The sequence below is a fragment of the Drosophila melanogaster genome, chromosome 3R (assembly GCF_000001215.4).
Source record: "Drosophila melanogaster chromosome 3R".
NCBI classification, from domain to species: domain Eukaryota; kingdom Metazoa; phylum Arthropoda; class Insecta; order Diptera; family Drosophilidae; genus Drosophila; species Drosophila melanogaster.
Window position 1 is genome coordinate 19,929,208 of NT_033777.3, and position 23,074 is coordinate 19,952,281.

At 41.8% G+C, this 23,074-nt stretch overlaps 4 protein-coding genes across 8 annotated transcripts in view; 1 reads left to right on the forward strand and 3 right to left on the reverse strand.

The window, feature by feature from the left end:
* Nucleotides 1–69: 69 nt before the first annotated feature.
* Nucleotides 70–23,074, reverse strand: part of Hs6st (Heparan sulfate 6-O-sulfotransferase) — a 79,236-nt gene continuing 56,231 nt past the window's right edge. The window contains exons 3-6 of one of the 2 annotated variants that reach the window (NM_001275821.1): nt 8,917–9,249; nt 8,295–8,843; nt 8,047–8,231; nt 70–1,325 (exon numbers count right to left, since the gene is read on the reverse strand). In NM_001275821.1, the coding sequence (NP_001262750.1) occupies nt 1,190–1,325; nt 8,047–8,231; nt 8,295–8,843; nt 8,917–9,249 (1,203 nt within the window). In that variant the 3' untranslated portion in view covers nt 70–1,189. The remainder of the gene's footprint in view (nt 1,326–8,046; nt 8,232–8,294; nt 8,844–8,916; nt 9,250–23,074) is intronic. The other variant, NM_079685.3, reaches the window with a different exon arrangement.
* mira (miranda) lies at nt 2,592–5,913 on the reverse strand. Of its 3 annotated transcripts, none has more exons than NM_057944.3 (2): nt 3,682–5,913; nt 2,592–3,591 (listed from the first exon to the last, which is right to left on the reverse strand). In NM_057944.3, the coding sequence occupies exons 1-2, from the start codon at nt 5,464–5,466 to the stop codon at nt 2,977–2,979; spliced, it is 2,400 nt and encodes a 799-aa protein (NP_477292.1). In that variant the 5' UTR covers nt 5,467–5,913; the 3' UTR covers nt 2,592–2,976. The 3 variants fall into 3 exon arrangements, with proteins under 3 accessions (NP_477292.1, NP_001262751.1, NP_477291.1); NM_001275822.1 differs by having other exon boundaries at nt 2,827–3,609; nt 3,682–5,791; NM_057943.4 differs by having other exon boundaries at nt 2,827–5,791.
* Nucleotides 12,790–13,205, reverse strand: CG46042 (uncharacterized protein; the record flags this gene model as incomplete). Its single annotated transcript, NM_001382132.1, is given in 2 exon segments — nt 12,790–13,061; nt 13,125–13,205. Coding segments are annotated over 2 exon segments (271 nt in total). The 5' UTR covers nt 13,181–13,205.
* On the forward strand, nt 19,236–19,700 carry CG4783 (uncharacterized protein). Of its 2 annotated transcripts, none has more exons than NM_142594.3 (2): nt 19,236–19,336; nt 19,392–19,700. In NM_142594.3, exons 1-2 carry the CDS (start codon nt 19,278–19,280, stop codon nt 19,591–19,593), a joined length of 261 nt encoding a protein of 86 aa, NP_650851.1. In that variant the 5' UTR covers nt 19,236–19,277; the 3' UTR covers nt 19,594–19,700. The 2 variants fall into 2 exon arrangements, with proteins under 2 accessions (NP_650851.1, NP_001287418.1); NM_001300489.1 differs by having other exon boundaries at nt 19,401–19,700.

Consider the following 23,074-nt stretch of genomic DNA (forward strand, 5'->3'; position numbering starts at 1 on the left):
AATCTCCCCCACAAGCCTGCCAAATTTGGATGACCAGGCAGGAAAATAATAAATAAAGACTGTTTTTGTATATTCAATAATTCATCTTTTATTAAATTTTCCTGCTTTCAATTGTATTTTCATTATATTCCCATTGTGTGTTTGCTTCCTACAAAATTGTTTGTTTCCCAAAATCATGAAATCGCAAATAATATTGTATTCTTTTATACTTGCTATATAAAATGGCCATGCGTGTGCCCCATCGATTATAATGCAATTAATCAATATTTTAAATATTTTACATTACTTCTGTTATGGGAAATGCTCTATATAATGTATTAGGCAATTGGCTTTGTGTGTAGTTCGTTGGCTTTGTTTGATCAATTTTGCTTTTTCGATTTTGGTATCAATCTCCAATTAGTTATTGTCTGAAATAATGATGTCAGCTAACAAATCTACATACGTTCACTTCAACTGGCGAAAACAATCGGTGAAAAGGGAACGAAACTAATTGCATTTCATTGCTCTTAATTCAATTGTTTTGTTTAACTTTATTCTGCAGTATTTACAGTGATGTCTAGTAGTAAAATAAAATAAATGCGTTATTGGATCGAAAACATTTTCCAAGCACTATGCTCTTAGACTAAGTGTGGATTTGGCTTTGCAGAGACTTGGCGTAACAATAAACGAAAAGCTACGTATTACAAATTAATTAATTAATCTAATTTATGGCGGTGTAGTAGTGTGGGTGCGTTGTGAAGGTGAAAAGTGAATTCGAGTGGGCTCGCACCTCACAATGTTTGAAAAGGGAACTTGCGTTTAAGAAATAAACATTTTATGCAAAGTATTTACATTTTCTAAAATTTTCGGTGCGCGACTTAAGCAAGGAGTATAGTTATAGTCATAGATTTTATAGTTTTGCTTAGGTTTAGGTTTAGAGATAATATACGCTCTGAGATTTTGCTCGTTTGTCCTTTAGTTGTGTTACGTTCGATTGAAACAAGCCAAGTCCGCTAGATGTTTTTTGTCTGCTTAATTAACATTATGCTTAATCGCTAGTTTAAAGTCCTTCGGTTGATTTTTATGCTGATGCTTCTGCGTATCGGTAACCTTAGTGACCACCCCCCCATATTCCGCCCTTCCCAGCTACATATTTATGAGTTGGTTTGTCCTACATCTAGTTCCTAATCGGTAATATTTGGTTTCGAGTTCAATGATCCGTGCTGAGCCCATCCTCCACGTTGCTGTCCCAGTTGAATTCCGTGACGCCCTGCTTGAAGTAGATGTTGCCCAGATTGGCGTAGCGCTGCTCAAAGTTTGTGTCCTTTGCCTTCAGATGTTCGAAACTGAAAAGAAAATAATATAATAATAAATATTATTAAAATAAATGAATCTTAACGTCTGCGCAATTGCAAGTCTTTAAAAAGTGGTAAGTGAGCAACAAATTATTAAGTTGAAAGTATCATTTCTAGTCACTTCAATAAAATTTTTTTCTGCCTATTTTTTCCTTGCCTAAATTATATAGCTCAGCGATCCTTGCTAACTACTAATATGATCCGTGGAAATGCAAATACCTTTGAAAAAACATAATGCTGGCACGCATTGCCCCAGGTAGGCGAATATCTTAATCACCATTTGTCTGAATGCATAATCTACTTTCTTCAGGGATTTACGCTGCAACTTGTGGTGGCAATACTTCCACCCGACCCAACTTTGTATTATGACCTACCAAAGCTGCTCAATTTACTTCTGCGCAAAAGAATGGTTTCCTATATGCACCCCACCATAAAAAAAAGGAACCTTCAATTGTTGATACAGCTGCCCGAGGTACAGCTGTATATAGCTATGTGCACAATGAGTAAATCCATGTCTTGGGCCAGTTCTTCAGTTACCTTGCCCGGGGCATTGTGAGCATTGCAGAAAATGTCAAAGGTCATAAGCGGCCATTATGCGGCCCAAGACAAAAGGGTCGCTTGGGATGCAGGCAGCTAAAGATTTTTACGGGGAAGGAAAAGGAGCGGAAAAACAAAGAAAGGTGAGGGAAAACCCCGTCAACAGGCTTAAGTCACAGTTAATGAAGCGAGCTTGCAACTACCAGTGGTTGGTGGTGCATGGGCATTTCCCTTCGTTTTCGGCCCCTTCTTAAAAGACGGTTGAGTTAAGCCACCCTTGAGGAGGAAGCGCAGGCGCAGCTGTTCCGATTCGCTCGAGGAACTAAGGAACTGCGCAACTCTGGAACCGTTCCCATCGAGTAACCATCGGGGATAAGGCGGTGCCAAGGGACACGTGTGCGTAATCAGCGTCGCAAGAATCCATCGGATTGCATGGCAGCCCACACCCCTTCCTTCTCATTCTTCAACGAGGAGTTTCAGCATGAGAAAATTCCACCACATCGAAATCAAAAACGAGTTGCACGGGGTTGGTATGAAAAACGTAAACAATTTCCTGATTCTTTAGGTACAGGCTTTTTTAAATGCATATACAAGATATAACGTATTTTAAGAACGAAGTTCAAGGTGATGATACTGTACACTTCTACATTTTAGATCAGAATACCTTTTATTTCTTTTTTTTTTTTACAGATAATTTGACCTTATATGAATAAATTGGCTAATAAATGGAAAAAATAATTGATGCATTCTCATTATTTTCGTTACATTCAAAGATGAGTCTATTTAATTTAAATAGCTTTAAAGAAGGTCTCACTTTCCAAGACACCTTTTTCAGATTTTTTATTTGATTTCTCATGCCTTAAAATGCATTGCATCAAAATGATATTTTTTATGAGATTAGGTAAGTCCCATATTTCCAGAACACAAACGCGAAAGATAGAAAACAATCAGATTTGGAATTTAGTCGGAGAGTGCTCGAAAGAGATTTCAGAAACACCTCTGGCTGTGTTGTGTGCAACGTGTATTGATTATATTTCGAATCGGATCTTAGCTAAGGTATATAATTTATAATAGTACGATAGAGTAGTTGTTACAAAGGAATAGCCTAGATGTTGCGCGCCTTGAGCACCTGCTTCTGTGGCGGACTGGGCACGTTCTCCTTGCCGGCGAACAGGACAGTCTTCTTGGGAGTGCTGGCCGCCGATCGTGGTGTTCGTGGGGTGTGGGGGGTGCGCGGACTGCGCGGGGTGTGCGGCGCCTTGGGTGTGCGGGGGGCGGGACGGGGCGAGGACTTGCCGGCGGACAGGAGCTCGTTGATCTCGCTGGTGGTATCCTGGCGCACGCACTTGTCCGAGGAGTTGAGCAGCCACGTGGTGATCTTCTCGCAGTCGGATCGCAGCTCCGAGTCGCACAGCAGATCCTCGATCTTCTCCAGATCGGTGGTATTGGAGCGGTTGGCCTTGCCAGGTGTTCCCAGCAGAGAGGCGGATCCCGGTTGCTTGGACTTGAGGGCAATGTTCTCCAGCTTGAGCTGTTCGCACTCCTCGCGCACCTTAACAAGCATCTGCTCCTTGTTGTCCAGCTCCAATTGGGCGAACTGCAGCACGGTGGCGAATTCATCGAGCGCCTTCTTCATGTCCACCATGTAGGCCTCGCGCGTCTCGTCCTTGCGGCGCAGCTCGTGGTAGTGGGCCAACTGGGCGTCGCCATCGATGCGCTCCTGGAACGAGTTTGCAATCTGATTGAATTTAGCCAACGTCTCCGCCTCGCCGGCTAGCAGCTCGTGGAGCAAGGACTCCTTCAACGATACCTCGCTCTGCAGCGTCTGGGAGGAGGATCTCAGTGCGTTGAGCGCATCCTGGCTCTCGGTCAATTGCTGGCGCAGTTGCTCTGCGTCCGCCTGCAACACCAGATAGCTCTGCTCCAGCGCTCCCTTGGCCAACTGCACCGATTCCAGCTCCGCTCGGTACTGCTCCACATCCGCATCGGACTTCTTTAGACGCTCCATCAGAATGTTGACGGTGGCCCGGGTGTTGGTCAAAGTCAGCTGGTAGTTGTACTTCTCGGTGATCGTCTTGGCCATGTCCTGCTTCAGCTGCACCAGCTGCTGCTGCAGTGCGTCGCTCAGCTGGATGTAGTAGTCGATGCCGTTGCGCAACTGCTCTTCGCATTTCTGCAGCTTCTCGTCGCGCATGCGCAGCATATCATTGGTGGTCTCCAGCAGCACCATCACGTCCTGCTTCTCCAGCTCGATCTTGATCAGCTCGTTCTCGGCCAGCTTCTGGCGCTTGTCCAGCTCGGCGCGCCAGTAGCTCTTCTCGCGCTCCACCGCGCTCTCTAGGTCGCTCTCAACCTGCTGCTGCACCTTGGCCACCGCCTGCTGCTGCTCGGTGTGGCGAGCCTGTTCCCGGCACAGCTGGCGAATGGTATCGCAGTGAGCATCGATCTCGCAGTTCTTGTCGAGAAGCTCGTCTTGCAGCGAGCGGATCAGAGTGCACTTGTTGGCCAAGTCATTCTTCAGGGTGTTGCGCTCCACCTTCAGACACTCCAGTTCCGCCTGGCAGCTCTTGGCCTCCTGTCCGTAGGACAGGGCATCCTGTTCGATCTGCTGCTTCAGCTGGACCACGTCGGCCAGCAGGGAGGCATTGGTCTTCTGGAGATTCTCTACCAGCTCAATGTTCTCGGCGGTCTTTGCCTGCTCCAGGCTGCAGTGCTCGCGGGCCTGAGCCACATCCGCCTGAAGAGCAGAGAGTTGTGCCTGCAGCTGCTCCTCCACCTTTTGACGATCCTCATTCGCTGTCTGCAGCAGCTCGTTGGCCAGACGCAGTGCCTCGCTCTCGGCAACCAACGCCTCCACTTGCCTTTCATGCTCGTCGTGCTGTTGCTGCAACTGCTGCTCCATGGCGGCCAAACGCTCCAAAAGATCAGCGTGCTCCTGGCCCATCTGCTCGTTCAGAGCTTTGTGCGATAAATTCTCACTGGTCAGGGCTTCGATGAGCCGATCTGTCTTGGAGGTAGCCAACTCATGCTCCTCGCGCAACTTGGCCTCGGCTTCCTTCAACTGATCCACATGGCGGCGCAGCACGTCCAGTTGGCTCAACTGGCTCTCGATCAGTTCGTTTTTGTGACGGATTTCGTACTGGAGTGCCTCCTTGCCCTTCAGACGGCTGGCTGACTTGGCCTCCTTTACGGGCGTGGTGGCTGCCGAATGCAGAGGAGTGGATGCCGCTGTTGAGGCGCCACTTCCGCTTCCGGTGGCCGTATCCGTGTGACTGGGAGTCGGACGGAAGCGTAGGCGCTGCGGCAACGAAGGAGTACGGAACAGACGTAATCCCTTTGACTTTTTGTCCTCCTTGGGAATGGCAAATTCCTTGGCCTCCTTCGAGCTGGACGCGAAACGCACGGCGTCCTTGAAGAACTTCTCGATCTGCTCCTTGCGTTCCGGTTGAACGGTTGGCGGAGCAGCGGCTGCCGAAGACGCGGTGGGCGTGGCACTGCCCGCCGATCCCGCCGAGCTGTTGGACGCAGCTGGCGAACCGCAGATGGCCACATCCACGTCGTTGAAACGCTTCAACTTGGCCTTGGAGAAAGACATTTTCGAATTTGTTTTTTGGACTTTCGGTTTAACTTGGTAACGATTCTTTTCGGATTTTGTATCAATGTCTCATTAACAACGCTCGTTTAACTTTCGATATAACAATAACTCAACGATCAAACATAAACACAACTTTAACTTTCGGTTTAATTTGGTTATCTTTTCCTTAGGATTTTTAGGTAAACTGTTTAACAATATGGTAGTAGTCTGTAGTCGTATTTAATTCATCTGTACTTTGTGGTCCGTTCTGTGCTACACTAAACCCGCTATCCCGTTGCTACCCGTTTCACTGTACCTACGCGTTCCGCTGTCAAAACCTAACTGAGCTCACCTTCTGTCCAAGATCCCTGAGGCAGACATAGCCTCCAGCTGGCACAGCGAGTGGAAAAGGGATGGATAGAGTGTGGAAACGAGATAGACCCAGGGGAGGCAAAGAAAACAACCCTCGCTCGAGCAGGGGTCGCTTCAACGATCCTGCATTGCTTCACCTATGTGGGATATACCCAACATTTCAGGTTGGGTATTTCCGAGATCTTCAAACGAAAAATGGTTTATGGTTTTCATTTCGTAGGACTTTCATTTTAATCTAATAACATTAACATTGAATATAATAATTAGTGGACATAGAAAATAATATCACGACAATTTTGGATTTTTTAGATATTAGCTGAACAAAAATTTCATATTCCTTAAACATTCTAATGTTAATTTAATATTAGACAAGTCATTTGCAGACGGCATAATTCTTCTGATCTTAACCACTTTTCAATTTAAATTAAACATATAATATTATATATTTTCTATAATGTCCTCTTTTAAGAGTATCTAGAATTCAGGTAAGCCGAGTTATACGACTCCTAATTTTTTTTTTATTTGGTGGTAGTTCGTGCCACAGTTCTTGATCCCCTGTTCGTCTTATCTGTGTGTTTGTCAAGACGTCGGCCTCGTGTATATAAAGGAAATGTTTTCATTTTAGCGCGCGCAAATGTTGCAATTGTAGTTCAAGACAGCACGAGGAGGGTTCGAGACCGGAGTGGGGGTAGCAAGATGGGTAGGGGTGGAGATAGGACGACGGGGTTCCGCATTCCCCGGCTTAAGTACATATGGGAAATGTGCCGTTGCCGACGAACAGAGACACACTCACTCACATCTGCCTGGGCTTCTCCTTTCCTTCGAGGACTACAAGTAAATGCGATTGCTTTCGAGAATTGCGAGACTACGAGTACAAGGATATGAGCTGATGGCTGGATGGACTGCCTCATCCGTTAGCTCCAACACAGCTGGCAGCCAGCATAATTCGTTAATTTGATACGAAATCCGATGCCCGCATAATTAAAGGAAAATGCGTCGGAAATGGGCGAGTTGCGCCTGCGCAATGAGTTGAATGGAATTGAGGCTAAATGAATTGCATGGAAAATGGAAATGCGTCGGGAAAATTGATTTTTCATGTGATATCGCTAGGCAGTTGGGCAATCGGCCATCTATAATCTGTATAGAGAACCCCCTCATGATATCCTGCTGATCCTGCGGTAGCTGCCTGTGCATCCTGTCATTTTTTCACTTCTTTTCTCCAGTGAGTTTGTCACAACTGCCAACTGAAATCAGCTGGTTGTTCCTTTGATGGCAAACAATGACCGGAAGATTCTAGCAACTGGGAGGTGATAATTCTAGGTTAAAGCAGACAAGCATGAAATTCTGGGTGGGTCAGCCACACACAGCTGTGCAAAAGAATTATAATGTAGAAAGACAATGTAGGGAGCCATAGGACAAGGGAAATCGTTTGGAAATCAATAGAATATTAATACTCAAGCATTACTTTTTAATTTATATTTATGCTTCACAACCTTTGTCAATTTATATAGTTCATGTACATAATATGTATGTATATAAGGTTACGAAACCATCCTTTGGTTTCATAGAGGTAATATTTTCCCATAAACATATTTGCATTTGATTTTCCCAAACTCTCTTATAATAAAAATGGAAATTTTACGAAAAAGGGTTTTCATTATTCGCTGATCCAATGATGTGCAGGACTCACAGTAATATTAATGATGTTAATGACATTTACCCTACGCCGCGACACCTTCAACATCATTTTCCCATGCCTGTCCATGCATAACTACCATTCATTGAACGCGCTATAAGGTAACGCGATCTAATGATGTTTCCATGGGATCCATTCTCACTTCTCCTGAGCCAGAGCCAATGTCATCACAACACAAAGTGAGTGCAACAAAAGACTGGCTTGGCCCCTGAAGATCAAAGGGGTTTCGCACCCTCATGGGATACAAAACGTTACTAAAGAACGAGGACGTGGATCTGAGTCATCGACCTTTGAGCAACGTCCCGATGAAGCTACGAAGAAAAGGGATCCAGGAAACCGGACCCATGACATTGGATCTGGTTTTTGCAGACCAGATAAACTAGCTCCTACTGTAACTAACAAGGGGCACATTGAAAGCAACATAACTAAAGCCATGTTCTATCGGCATATAAGCCAATTAAGCAGGGTGTTATAAATATCAATACATAGGTCGCGAGCAGGAAGAGATCGTGATGGCAGAGCGTGGTACTCACCGCTGAAAGAGCAAAGTCTTGGCAAAGGCATACAGCTCAATGTCCAGACTGTTTAGCTTCTCGATGCGACGCTTCTGGTCGGGTCGAAGATTCTGGACAGCAGTCGCCGAGATTGTGGTGTTGTGCTGCTCGAAGGGAATGGCGAAACGCAGGTTGAAAGTCTCCTCGAAAATGTACTGGGACATCTAAAGAAGATATGACAATTCAAATTAGTTATAGGCTTTGAAAATGATACAATACAAACTAACCTTTTGATATTCAGTCAGTCCAAAGTAGGCCATGGCGGCCAGATTGCGCTTTGCGCTGGCCAGCATCACGCGATCCCGCTCATGAGCGGGCATCGAAGACTTGTTGTAGCAGCCGACGAGGGCGAGATCGGCCAGCATGCGGGTCTGGCGGTTAGCCGCCAGATTGGACTCGCAGCCGGCGAACTGGTCAAGATCCACGTCCAGCCAGTCCTTGCCCTTGTAGCAAGCGGGCAGCTCGGCGGCGGTGGCCTGGCGGCCCAGGCACCAATGGCGTGATCCCTTCCAGGTGGCGCCCCGCCGCACATGCCGATACTCGGACATGTAGCGAGCAATGGGTTGTCGCAGCAGAGAAATGTAAAAGTACCGCCGCTTGGCCGTCTCCCCTTCGTTCTTGTCGAGCTCCACGTCCACGCAGCTGGTCAGCTCGGTCCAGTCGGCATGGAGGCCGCATTTCCAGCCCGTCGAGTAGCGCGAAAAGAGCCAGTTCTCATTGCGATGCGGTCGGAAGCAGTAGCAACGCTTCCTTTGCCGCTGGCACTCACAGGGACGCTGCAGATAATTGGAAAACATATCAGTTGGTGAAGCTCATTTAAGGATATATCAATTACTTTAGCTAACTCACCTTTAAATCCAGATCCCTGACCAAATGGCGGCCAAACGAGGTGCCGCCCGTCTTTTGGATGTGCAGAAAGACCATCACGTCATGGCCATCCATGTCGAACTGGAAATCATCGTTTAGTACATCCTCGTAACTCAACCCTGCATTGGCGATGATGTTCTGCGGTGCGGAGGACTTGGAGGCCATGGCCGTGATTCCGCCCACACTGTTGCCGTTGCCATTGCTATTGCCGTTCGCATTGCCATTAATGCTGTTGGCCTGATGGAGTGGGAGCTCATTATAAGCGAGGATATCCGAAGACTGCAGTATGACGGCACGTTTGGATAGGGCGCATACCTGCGGTTACAGCGAGGTGGGTAAACATTAAATATTACACATAGTTCAATGGAAAGGAATGCCGACACGCCGTATACCCATTTAATAAAGCTCTTAATTCCCATTTCGATGTATGGAGTAAGTCCACTTTTATTCAATGTACTGCACTCAGGGTGCAAAAATATTTTACGCCCTCTCATCTTCAATTTTTAATGCAGCCAAGGGCCTTAAAGTAAATTTATTGTCTGCAAAAAGTGCAAAAAGTTCAGAATTGTGTGCGTGGCGAAGTGTTTATTCTGCGCATTAATTAAATGCACATCAGGATTAAATGCATATTTTTGGCTCGACACAGGTAGGTCCTCCAACTACATGCAACTTCATTTAACGCAGAGTGAAGGCTTGTGAAATTTTTCCACTCAGCTCGCATTTTCCTTTTTTTTTCATTGTCTGCGCACTTTATTTACTGGAGGAATGTGTGCTTTTATTTATGGCACGTACTCAAGGCTTATTAATATCGAACATGGGTTTATCCCCATTCCACTCACAACAATTATATTGGATATGAGCTGTTTGACGATATTTAATATTTACTGGCTATCATATCAATGGTGGTGGATAAAAGTGTAAACAGCCAAGGAGCTAAAGGATAGTAAGCGTTTTGTGGCATATTTTCGGGCTGACAACTATATTACGATCCAATTTAGGGGATGGTCTTATAGTGGCATATTCATATGGGCTGTATGATGAAGTGGCCCTGGTTTCCAACTGGATTAAGTGCCTCTTCTTATTCGATTTATTATAGTACAGGGTAAAGTTATAAAGACCAATAAAAATGTCAATCATTTAAACCAAGAATTTAGTTGTTGGAACTTGAATATATAAAAACATTAAGGCACATTTCGAACTCTTATAAAATATATGAATCGTGCGCTTCGTCACTACGTAAACACTGTGATAAGCAATAAGATCAAGTTAGTGGCAGATTTATTCAACTTTAGTTTGTTTTTATAGAACACATCTGCTGTCATGTCATCTATAGAAATATTCCAAAATTGTGAATTTCAAAACTTTATAATTAGAATAAGTTTTGCGCCTTGTTGTTATCATTATTTGTCAATTTTACCCCACAGCCAGGCCTGAATGGATGATAAAACAGGACCTCAGTTGTCCACAAGTCTGGGGCCTGCCACACACACACACACGCACGCACATAGTCACACTTAGCAATCAAACTAGACAAAAGTTTCTCGATTAAAATGAGCAACTTTTGTGAAATTCTCTTATCTAACAATTTCCGCTGCTTAGTTGAACCGAAATGACCAGAGCAAGCAACAAGAAAAGCGGGGAAAAACAAGAAACAACCGAGGAAAACTCAGCTCATTAAACAATTGGCAGGCAGGCGGAATCGCTGTTGGCCATAAGGAAGTAAGAGAGCTCCTTGGTTGCCATGGCCTTTCCTCCCTTCCAATCATCAAGTCCGCGCTCCATCGAGCTCTGTGTGAGTGGAACCATGAGTGCATGTAAGCTTGTTTCCACAAAAGTTGTCCATTTAAATGTCCAGAAAAAGAAGGGTGATGGAAAACGGGAAGAAAGGGGGAAGTACCCAGTTGTAAGGTGTGCTGCCCTGGGGCGAAAAGTTTTGAATTTATTGTGCCCAATAATGTAGAAGAGAATAAATGGAAAGGATATTGGAGGATATCGTCGAAGTCCTGTCCAAGGACTCTTTACCGTAATTCCCTCGGTGGCTCTCGTTTCGTTTATTTCTTTCTGATATATTGTTGTCAAGTTGTTTAGTGGCTCAAGTCAGTTACTAGCACTTGAAATGAGCTTTTGAAAACACGATTTCCCGCTGGCTAAACACATTAAATCCGAGACATTATGTCCAGCGGCTTAATGACGAGCAATAAATTCAAAGCACAGTAAATTTATATGGAGCACGTGAATACGCATTAAATATACAATTTGGTGTGTCGCAAAATGAGACGAAAATCTACCACTAATGGGTAATTTAATTTTATTTTCGGTCCTACGGCTGTATAACTTAAATGGAATTCACCCAAAAGGCCGACAGCCTCCACAACGAAAAAATGATAATAATAATAACAGTTTTGTGTCTGGCAGCGTGTGAGCACTTTGCCCAGACTTTAATTGCTTTTATTACCCCGAAAATCGGTGCCCAGTCTTGTGAAATAATATAATAATAACCATTATGTGCTAAATTTGTTAGAAATTCATGCGCATCGAGCGCACACACAGCGGAAGTATTAACATTTAATTCAGCTTAGCGGAAATGCAAAATGATGTGTGCACTTTTTTTTTTTTGCATTTCCGCTGGGAAATCAAATTGTGAGCCAATAGAAATTTACAAAATATGATAAATAATTGATGGACACAGACACATTGCCGAAATATTCACTGAGTTTGGATTCAAAACATATTCCGTTTCCACTTAATAATGACTGAATAATTTGGAAGCGCACTTTTTGTTGTAATCTGAAAGGATGTAATTCAATTTGAATGGTGCGCGTCCCTAGTTGATAGATTACAATGTGCATTTTCTGTGGGTAATTTGAAATGTGATTACAATAATCCCTCAAAATTAACCATAAATGTAAATTTGATTCCTTGGGGACATTACCGGTTTTGTTAAATATAATTACATGCCATCAACAATCAACCGAACAGGTTGACTTCATAAAATGTCCGATCTAGCTGCTGATTGCATTCATAAAACCCAACAAAGAAGCCATTTAACTTCAGCATGAACATGTCGAGAGCCAGCAATAAAAACAAGTTGAAAAATAATAATGCTCAGCAATAATTTCCATTCATAAAGTAAAGTGCAAGCAAACAAATGACACACATCAAAAGCCACAGCCAGCCAAAGTCAAAATAACGTAAAAGAGCGAACGAAACTGCGGCTAAATTAATATTTATGTTGTAGAAGGAGCACAGATTTAAGATTGTATGCTTTATGAACTGGCGGCCGGTCACAAAAACCAGATCCAGTCAAAACCAGAGGGAAGTTCCCTAGAAATGGGGTCAGGACACCGACGGAGTCGTAAATCTCAAGCACCGCAAAAATCAACAATAAAACTTTCGCTGCTAAAAACGTTGAATTCCCAAGATACAATTCCGTGCCATTGTCATAAAAGAAAAGAGAGAGCTACAACTGAGTGGTGAAACAGCAATGGAAATGGAGCACGCAGTACAAGTCTGTAAAAATCTCGTCGCATGTAAATTGACAAGGACTTTAGGAATGTAGAGGATGGGCATCGGCCATAAACTTGAAGTCCCCACAATTTACAATGGTGTAAACATATTCTTTAAAAATGTTATTCTTCCCAAACTGGGATGTACTTCCAAATATTTATGTTTTGAAATGAATTTGTTTCAAAATGAATTTAAATCCTTCGGCAGTAGTAACTTCTCCAAAGTGAATTTATTCACTTATGGTTGAAATAATATCAAGGGATAGAATATATTTTTAAAATTATTATACACATTTAATATAAAAAAAAAATATATATACATTAAGTATGTTCTAATTTTGTTGTTAATAGAAGAAAATCACAATTGGTACTCTAAAAGAAATGTATTGATCCCAATAAATACACTTTACCAAATGGGAGCCTTGAGCTGTCGCACTGGAATTTTGCAGTCCAGAACGGAAATACATCGATTATCGAGATCATGGCGAATATATCCAAATTTGCAGGCACATCCAAGCCGACACTTTTTAATGAAAACGCAGTAGGGCTCTTCGATGTAGGGATGCGAGCATTTTGGCTCAGTGCACGGCAAGCATGCTCGCTCCTCGTTTTCTCCGCAAGCTGAAGAATTCGAGGCACACACTTTTTGTGATTCAGTTGTATACAACTTTTTCACTTACCTACGTTCACTCAACGTGGAATAGCGTGAAAAGCTTCAGAGTTGTTTGGCGATTCAACATGGACGTTGTGTGAGATGAGAAATAAAACTAAAAGCACGCGTTCTAGGTCATTAGGCAAAACAAATCGTTTTCATAGGGCAATTAGCTACGGCATACAAATCATAAAAATTAATAGGTTTAAAAATACATATACAGAGAAATGTAAGTTACATGGGGTTTCATTTGCACTATTTCTATCATTTCCTTTTTAAATTCAGTTTTCTCGAATAAAATACAATTTAACGACTTGAATTCTGATAACAATAAATGATAATAGCGAACCGTTTTAATCCTAACAAATTGGTTATTTTTATAAGCCAAACCATATTCTGGCAGCAATTATTTTCATGTAAGTACGCGCAAAAGCCACATTCCGCTGCATTTAATGGTGTCATTGGTTAGCTACAAATGCCGCGGGCATCCACTCCACTCCAATCCATTCCAATGGTCAACAGCCACTCGGACGTACAAATATCCGCAGACAGATATAGAAAGCTACCCGCCAAAGGGCTATTCAAGCCGTCATTCGGGCCAGCAGAGGTAAACAGCCAACGCAAAAGCCCTTGTGCAGCGTTGATAAAGCAGAACTATGACCTATGCCTGAAACATTCGGATTTCGGAAAACGGAAAAGTTAAAAAATATTACCCAAACTGGCCAACCAAACCGAATGATAAATGAGGGTAGGGTCCTGCATTTGATTATCATTTGAACAAATATGCAGCCGAAATTGCGGTGGCGGGTAAAATTTACAACGAAAATCGAGTAGATTGCGGCCATGGCAGGGTTTAAGGTATTGGCATCAGCCAGCAACCCCAATTCACCTGAGCTTGTGTAGGTTTAGGCCAAGTCACGCTATTAGCGAGCAATGTAAATATTTTATTGCCTGCTTTTGTGCGCTGCTCATTTGATCCTGCCATTTGCTGGCCGGGGGCACTTGTTTAACTTGCTCCGATGGTGGACAATGACCCAAGCAGCGTTGCTTCTCGTCTTCGGTCCACAATTCAATTAAAGACTTAGCTGCACATCGTGGGAACGCCTATGCCATGAAAGTGGTCTGTCACTCAGTTGGCAGGCAATTCGGTTAAAAGCAGCCGGCCCTCACGGCTCGTCTATCTTTTGAAGAGCAAAAACCCATTGACAATTTGCATAAATAAACCATTTTACGTTATTCTTTTTTTCTTTTTTTCCACCATTGACCCCTTTTCTGCGTTGGATTTTTCTTCAGCAGAACGATTGAGCGGCAGCTAATATTTTTGCCCTTTTTTTTTGTAGGCCAACAACGGCGAGTTGGAGGAACAATAATAGCTGCGGCAGCAGCGGGACACAGATTGCGATGATGGGGCCGCATGGGGCGTAGGAGCATTTTTAGTTTGGCCTTTTCGCAGACGATGATGTGATGTGAGATTGGGGCCCCATTGCTGACATAACTCTCAAGAAGCCGTGGCGAATGAAATAATATATGAAGGGGCTTGGATTGGCCATCAAGTGAACAGATCCTTTTCAGTAGCTCTCCGGGCTTGGGGTCCATAATCGCTGCGACTTAAAGATTTTCGGCTGGAAAAAGGCAAATAAATTGATTCTCCTCGTGATAGAAGTACTCTCTTATCATGGTTTTTCATTTTCCACCTTCTTGATTCCATTGTGACCACTTTTCCTCGATTTTTGTGGACCATGATTGAGAAGTTGTTGGCTTTCGAATGTTTGCCATTTCATTTATCAAAGTGTCGTTTTGTCCCAGGTCCTCGAACTTGCCATTTCTGCGACCTGTCACGTATAACTATTTCTGATTTTAGACATTAAATCATTGACAGTTGCTTATGTTTTCAATGGCTTTTCTATTGCATGTGAAGGGAAGGAACTTCAAGAGAAACCTACTTGAATTATGGTTGGGCCATTTATTATTTCCATTTTGCCTTTTTTTTTTTTTAGTCCAGTTTGTTTCGCCTAAAAGACCGAAACGTTGAAAGCTAATCTATTTTAAGTGGCTGTAAAGCATTCAAGGATGTGGGAATGCGTTTGTGTGAGTCTTTCTTTAATGAAATGTAGCATAATATTTTCATTTCGTCCCGGACATGTGTGTGGCTGTGTGTGTGTGTATGTGTGATAAGCGTGTAAATCCCCAAAAATAGCCAAAGACAAGCACAAATCCCACATGTATGTATAGTATAACGAGGATGCGGAGAGTGCGAGGAGCCTTTGCTGGCGACCAGTGACCATAAATCCGAGTAAAATGTATTTTGACATTTTGCACGCAAAGCGTGTGGCAGAAACTAACTAAGCGTGGTCGGAATTCCCACAGTCCTACATGCCATACGCGCCCCAAAACGAAAGGTCATTCCAATGATGACGAGAAAGGACATCAGGCCAGGCCAGGATGGCTGGCTAGGATTTGCCATGAAGTGTTAACATGCGATAACAGCGGCAACGAATAAAACACAATGAAGCGCAACTGATGAGGATGCGGTGAATGGGCATTCGAATGGGGGACCTTGATGATGCCTAATGCGAAAGGAAAGACCCAGATCCCACCCGAGCGAACCCATTCCCGTTGCCAATCCCACACCTAATTCCCAAGCGAAACTGAAACACAGACCACGAACGAAATCAATCTTGGCCCAGGCTTCAGTTCGAAGGAAGTAAATGATGTGAAATGGCTTGAAACGAAGGATAAGAGGGAAATCAATGTCTGTATTTTTGTTTTTACACTTTTGTATCTCTCAGCTTTGAGTTATGAATTTCAATATGGAAACTAGCAATCGAGTGAAATGATATATTACGATTACTATAATCTTTAACACTATAACATCCTAGAATTCCACACTTTGTAACTTAAAATAAAGTACTTTATCTCCCCATGACATGTAACGTTTTTTCTCATACAACATTTTAATTACCTTTTTTCCTTGAGCATAAAACAGTGACTTTATTTTGCAAAAAAAAAAAAAAAAACATAAAAAAAATTGAGAAAAACAAAAAACAAGTTGAAGCGTTTTGAAGCTCCGACCAGTAAACATTTTTTCACGCTCATAAACTCCACGGAAAATTGTTTGGTTTTCCTTGGCGTGGGCGAGGAGTGTCACATATAATGGAGGTGGATGCCTGGCAGGCTGGAAATGGAAAATGGTAAAATGGGAAATGCGAAGGGGAGCATGGACGAAGACCAGGAGCAGTTTCCGTGGGCACCTTGGTCGCACTGTCACGGTCATAAAAATGTGCACAGTATTTTGTATGGCGCTGCCTTCACCCACACACCGACCAAAGCTAATAATAAGCGAGGGTATGAAAATGGTTTTAATGCATAGAGCAGGAAAACAAAAAAAAAAAAAAAAAGAAAAATGTTTATAAAAACCATTTTCTTGTTAAGTGGACTTTTGGACTTTACATTTTACTTGCTGGCGCCGCTGTTCGTTACGGGGCAACTGTTTCACATTTGCTTTCATTGTACTCAAGTTGGCGCGTAAATTTAAATGAAAGACCATTTTTTCCTGGTGGGTTTAGTGCTAAGCATTTCCGCGGACCCTGGCCATTTTTTACGTATTTCCGGGGATGCCAGGTTGCAACTTACATAAAGCTTTAAACGGAAGTCCCTGAATCATACGTAACGCTCGGGCATTAAAGATCTGAGACTGATGGATGAGGCTAGCTGTCTGTCTGCGGTCTGGCAGAGGTATTTATATATATTAAATTGGAAGGAAATTCATTTAAGCCAAATAGGATAAGCTGTGTGGAATAAAAAATTGCACGCAGCAATAGCTTGACATTCATGCAACCGCAATCTGTAATCAAATTCAGTTTCCTTTTTTTTTTAATTGATTAATAATATTATTTTGCTGCTCTTCTGTCGCCAACAGGCTGGGCAAAAAGTGTTTTTTTCAATGAAATTACTCATACGCCGGGTGTACACAATATAATGTGGATATACGAACTTTTACTGCGCGTTCTGTTCTGTTCTGGCACTGTCATCTTTTTGCCACAAATTCAATTTTCGTATGGCATTTGTTTTGGCAGGACATGAAAAATGGTCAAATGTTTTCCTATAATACGATTTTCTTAACGTTTTCTTTTATGTGTTTGCGTTTAAGTGTGAGTCGCTTGAAAAATGCTGATTGAAATGTCAAAAAAAAAAAAAAAAAAAAAAAAATGGAACAACATCGGTTTTGTCCTTTTTTCATCAGCATTTTTCCTCCCCAGCCTTTTGTTTATACGCTCCTATTCTATTCTGGTTTCCGGTCCGTTTTGTTTCGTGTTTTCATCTGATTTGATTTGGCTTTTGGCCATTTGTTGGCCAGCACTGTTTTGTTGGTATATTCTCGCACTTTAATCAAAAGAAAAAAAAATGCTCTGGCTAATCTGCTAAGCGTTTTCTGCCCCCTGGGAATCGGGTTGTTATTATTGGAACCCTGTGAAACCCCGAAACGCACTTAACGAATTACTCATATGACAGAATATCAGGATAGTGTTCGGTTCCCGGGAACCAAAGCCATGGAGTCCTTAGTTGGGTTGTCATAACCGACCAACAAAACGTAACTTAATTGGGGTTTTGTTTGTAATTGAAACTGAAAACTAAACTGCACATTGTCTGGCCATCAGATGCACACAGTGTCCAATTTGAACTTAATTAAATTCGAAGCACTATTTTCGGCAGTTGCCGGCGCAACACATACCATACCGCCTGGCATCTCAAATCTCTACATCCCGGTAGTCGTGCTAGTGGTAGTGGTGGATCCGGACACATGCCTGGCACGTTTGCTCCTTTTTGAATATGTGCACTAGCTGCGATACGTTCTCAGATCCCCGATGATGTTGTTGCACTCGAAGAATACTGGCGTACTAGGGGTATATAATCTATCACTTTTTTCACTTTTCTTAAATTTGTTGTAAGCTTTTTAATCTATTATTGCAACAGCGAATAATGCTAACTTAACTTAAATAGGCCGTATAATATTACTTATACTTTATATACTTTTGGATTCTATTTTAAACAAGTTGAAGAACTTTAATTATTCTGCGTGCACAGTTGCTTGTTGCCTGCGTTTCAAAATGTGATACAATATGCCACAACAATGAAGCGAGTCGTGCAGCAAGCCGTGCAACGAGGCGTATGAGTGTTGACTGCCGCCCAAGCAGGATAAATTGTGGGCGACGGGGTGGAGCTGAGCTGTTCGCTTGGCTTATTATGCTATTGCATGCAAGGCCGCACCAAATCATGACGAATGACAATCCATTGTCCCAGAAAGTAAACCATCGCTTTGAAACAAAAGTAATAGCAGTGAAAATACCTTGAAAAGAAATAAAAACTTTACTGCAAATAATAAACCGTAGGGAGAACTACATCACTTGACTTTTTTTTATGGCCAGATACTATACTTTTGTGGGCGTGAGTGTTGGACAGATAAATATTCACATATTTGCTTGCACAAAAATTTGCAAAACGTGCCATCGTGTACAATTGTATTTGATGTTATTGTAGGGGTCTTGTTGGGTTTGGCTCAATTGTTTGCCCATTCATATACCACACAAAGAATATCTAGATTCTATAGACGATGTCTTTTCCTGGCCATTATTTGACTTGCTCCCATTTCTCGTTTTGTTTATTTAGTTGCCCGATTCCGGACAAAAAGAGGAAAAGACAACACCCCTTTGTAGGCGTCCTACGCTCATAATGTGTTTATTCGTAGTGTTTATACAATAAATTTTACCTTTTTGGCTAACAAAAAGGGTAACAGGTGCCTTGGTATTGCTCATGCGCACCGTTGGCCGACACGAATGCATAATAGCCTGCAAACAAAAAATACGTAAAATAAAAAGCACTTAAAATGGTATTTGCTTTGTTTTTGCTTGCAGAATTTATCCTTCACTTTTGGCCACAACATGCTGGCAGGCAATTCGGAGGTGAGCTCTAATTCATTTCTATTCCGTTTTGGCTTGGCATTGCATGCAACTTTCGGTTTTTTGTATACATTTTTTTATTTTTTTGTAGCGCTGTTCCGACTTCATACTAACCTTATCGCACTCAACAGGCAACAGGGAGACGATAACCTCGAGTGGCTCGTAAATAATAGCAGGTGAGAACACAAATAACTCACATTCGCAATCAGTCAGTCCGACACCTACGACATGAACTGGGCTACCATAATAATTGCAATTATCCTCCTGCTGCCAGCCAGCCAGCAAAGGTAACTCTTTAGTTTAATTACAAATTACAATTACCTACAATAAATACGTTCGAAGCTTTATTAGATCCGAAAGTGTGGAGGTCAAAGTGCTGTCTTACAATCCCACATACGATTTCTGGTTTTTCATGCCAACTGGCAGACCCAAGGTGGTTACTCAGAATGTACAGAATGCATATTGGTCTGCTCGGACAAAAGGAGGTGTTTGCTTCACAGATCTGTGGTTCTACTGCGCAACTGGCATCGAAATAGAGGAGTAAATATCTTGGCAACAAAGGAACACAAACTATGTATATTTGAAGATTTGTTACACCCATTCATTAAAACAAGAAAATAAATAATCTGCGTAACGTTTACACGAAAACCTAAATCATAACTATGTGCTTTATCGGGAATGTTAAAGTCGTAAAAATGTAAAACATTTGTGTTATCTTAATTACGTTGAAAAGTAAACTTTTTCGTAAGAACCAAATTCTGCTTCCATTTATCTTAAGGAATCGGAAAAGCACCAAAACATGTTACGACTTTTAGCAAGTTCTTTGACAATTAGATACCTGTTACTCAACTAATGGAAGTCCGAGGTAGATGCCTTATCAGCTACTAGTGCCTCCTAATGGACTTACTTTGACCATAATTCCATCACCAGATTGAAAAATCAGCTACCACGAAAAAGTCTCCACAAGGTTTTGTTATTTGGTGACGCCAAGATGTTTCCGCATACCGATCGAAATACGATAGACATTTAAACCGTAATTTAAAATTATAGGAAAATTCGCTTGTTACCTAAGTATGTGTAGTTCATTAAAATGATTACTAAATTGATATCAGATTGGCAGATAATAGCAAATTGAATAAAAATTACTCATTTTAAATATTTGCACTTGAACCTAGTATTACAAGTATTACACATTAGTAGTATTACGAATCTACTAGCTTACACGCTACATTCACGTTTTGCTTGGATTTATTACATGCTGATAAAGATGTTAGATTGCAGTTCATCATTTAAGTTTATTAGATAGCTTTTCTTGATAGCACAAGTTACTTTTCGCGCATTATTTTATCAGTTTTCTCTGCTCGCCCTCGTTTTATCACTTTCCATTTTTTTCATTCTTTCTATGGACACATTAAAGTATTCCTAAGAAGAAAATTGAAGTTGCAGTTGGAATTATTATTATTATTATGTTTACTTTGGCTGTGCTTGGACAAGAACCGAACGAAATCAGCAGAAGCAGACATTTTATTGCATCGCCGTGGGGCAGAGACTGAAATATAGTCCTTTTTGGAGAGGAGAACTGTGATTCTGTGTATATTTGCTTGTATACTGTTTCCCAGTAGCCAAGCCAGTGTGCACTTATTTTTTTTTATTATTACTTTTTTGCTGCATCACGCAGAGGAAATGAAATATCAAATAATTTATGAATCAAGGCGATTCCAGATTGCCACAGATATGAAACTGGGAGAGCCAAAGGAAGCCGCATCAAAGCAATGCCATTGCAATGCACAGTCAAATTTATGAAAAATATCCTTGCTAGCTACATGGAACGCAAAACTACGAATCAGGAAGTCAAAAGTGGAAGTCAGTTTGATTGCTCATCCTTTCCCTGCGCGCGTTGGCATTGTTTGGTTTTGCATAGACTGACGAAAACTTTTGCAAACGAAGCATGAAGTGCGTGGAAAATGACTCATTTGTTGTAGTTGCTGTCAGTGTTGCTTTCGCAAAAAAAAGCAAATCAAAAGTGAAGACAAGTTTCCGACAATCCCCGAAATCCAGCTAAGAGTTGAGCCAAAGAAAACTAAGAAGTTGGCGAGTATTCTCTGAAATTTTAAGACTTGAGCATTCTGTTGCACGTTATGTTTAAATTCATCACTTGTCTCGCCGTATATTAAGCGTAAATTGTGCGCACTCCTAAAAGTGTGCTAAGCTTTTCGACATCACGCATACGCCATGTTAGCCAAATGCAAGAAGGGTGCAGCTTGATAACAGTGCACTGCAGTGACGGAAAAATGTCTCAATTCAGTAAAAACGACACCATTTTAATATATAATTACGTTGGTGAATTTGTTTTCCATATACATAAAACATTCGGTAGCAAATATTTCCCTAACTAATTGACTCGATCATCGGCATCGGCATTGGCAAAGTTTTTCCCACAAACTTGTCATTAAAACGGCCTGAAATTTTCCACAAAACCTGTCGCAAAGTTTTCCAGCACAACCAGAGCCAGAAAAACTGAACTTATTCCAAACTAATCAAATTGTCATTTTGGTTTAAAAAACTTCGTCGAACTGGGAAAACCAACTGCCAACTAAATGTCTGCAAATCAAAACGTATTTTATCGGCAAAAAATCAAATATATCTTGGGGCCATTCGTACTAAAATAATCTCTGTTTTTATCTTCTTTTTGTTTGCCAATATCGAAAGCAAATTGATATCGTTGCCGTGTGGGTGAACAATTTTTACTGGCCAACATTTTCAATTTATTTCGACAGTTTTTTCGTGAACCAAATGACTTTCTGCATATTAAAACAGCTCGTTTAAACGTGTTTTACCAGCAATCAATGGCTGTGTGTAGCTGAAATGATTTTTTGTTTTCATTTCACATTTTAATTCTGACCACATATCACACAACTTCATTTGACTAAGCATCGAGCCAGACATTTGCACTGATATTGGTTTTTTGCCTTGAATGCAAGCGAAAGATTGTGAATGCGGTATTTTACGTCGGTATCGTGTTTAGACAACTTGCCTCATAAATATTTATGAGTATTATGATGCAAAAATGCTGCAACATAATCAAAATACTGAACGGAGCGAACGAAAATGTAGGGAGGACAAAGAAAACGAAAGAAAATAATAAAACAACCAAGAAGCAAAGCTCAGTGCAATCAAATCAGCCAAGACGGGGTGGGAAAACCGCCGGAGGTCGAACAGTAGCACAAACAGCCATCCGCATCTGCGCCAGGAGTGTGAAAATTATACACCGCCGACAATAAAAGACAGCCAGAACATCCACTCCAGCATCCGCACCACTGAGTGCAATGTCATAAAGGCTTCCATGTCTCGCATTTCCTCCTTGGCTTAATCGAACGCTCGGGTGAGCGGTGGGTCCAGGTAAACAGGAGCAGGACCTGCGGGTCGGGTTCTCCAACTCGCAGCTGGTCATCTTCAGAGTGACAAATATGCAAAATATACAAAAATTACGACGAGCGGGGTATTACTTGTGCATTGATGCAGGGAAATTGGATTTTTTGAATAACAATTTCTGGGAAATCAGTAAGCGAAATTTGAACCATTCAAGTTTAAATTCTACTTTTTCCGGGATTCTTTGGGAAAAGCAAGGAGTTTTGCGAGGAAATGCTTCCATTTGAGTGCGCTACTTTACTGTGATTACTTGCTGAAGGTAACGAATAAAAGACAAACTGAAACTCTTCACGAGGGATAACACATTTTTATACTCGATACTCATATAGTTAAAGGGTATACTGGACTCATTAGGAATAGGCATTCGTGAACAGGATTTCTATCTATCTGGTTATGTCCGTTTGCCAGTAAGAATGCCATTAAAGATTAAGCAATTATTCTAAGATTTAGTTATGTTTTGATTTTATTTTAGATTCCTATATATGTTTGCACTCCTACTAACAGGTATCTGATAGTTGGTAAAATGAAAAGTTCTGCAAATAAAAACTACATTTCCCTGAAAGCAGAACTATAGTGTCATTTCAACAAAATTAAAT

Excerpts from the sequence above, each read along its gene's own strand:
- mira (NM_057943.4), bottom strand. The coding sequence starts at position 5,466 with ATGTCTTTCTCCAAGGCCAAGTTGAAGCGTTTCAACGACGTGGATGTG.
- CG4783 (NM_142594.3), top strand. The coding sequence starts at position 19,278 with ATGAACTGGGCTACCATAATAATTGCAATTATCCTCCTGCTGCCAGCC. Across the intron at positions 19,337-19,391 it reads CTGCCAGCCAGCCAGCAAAG|CTTTATTAGATCCGAAAGTG; the intron begins GTAACTCTTTAG and ends ATACGTTCGAAG.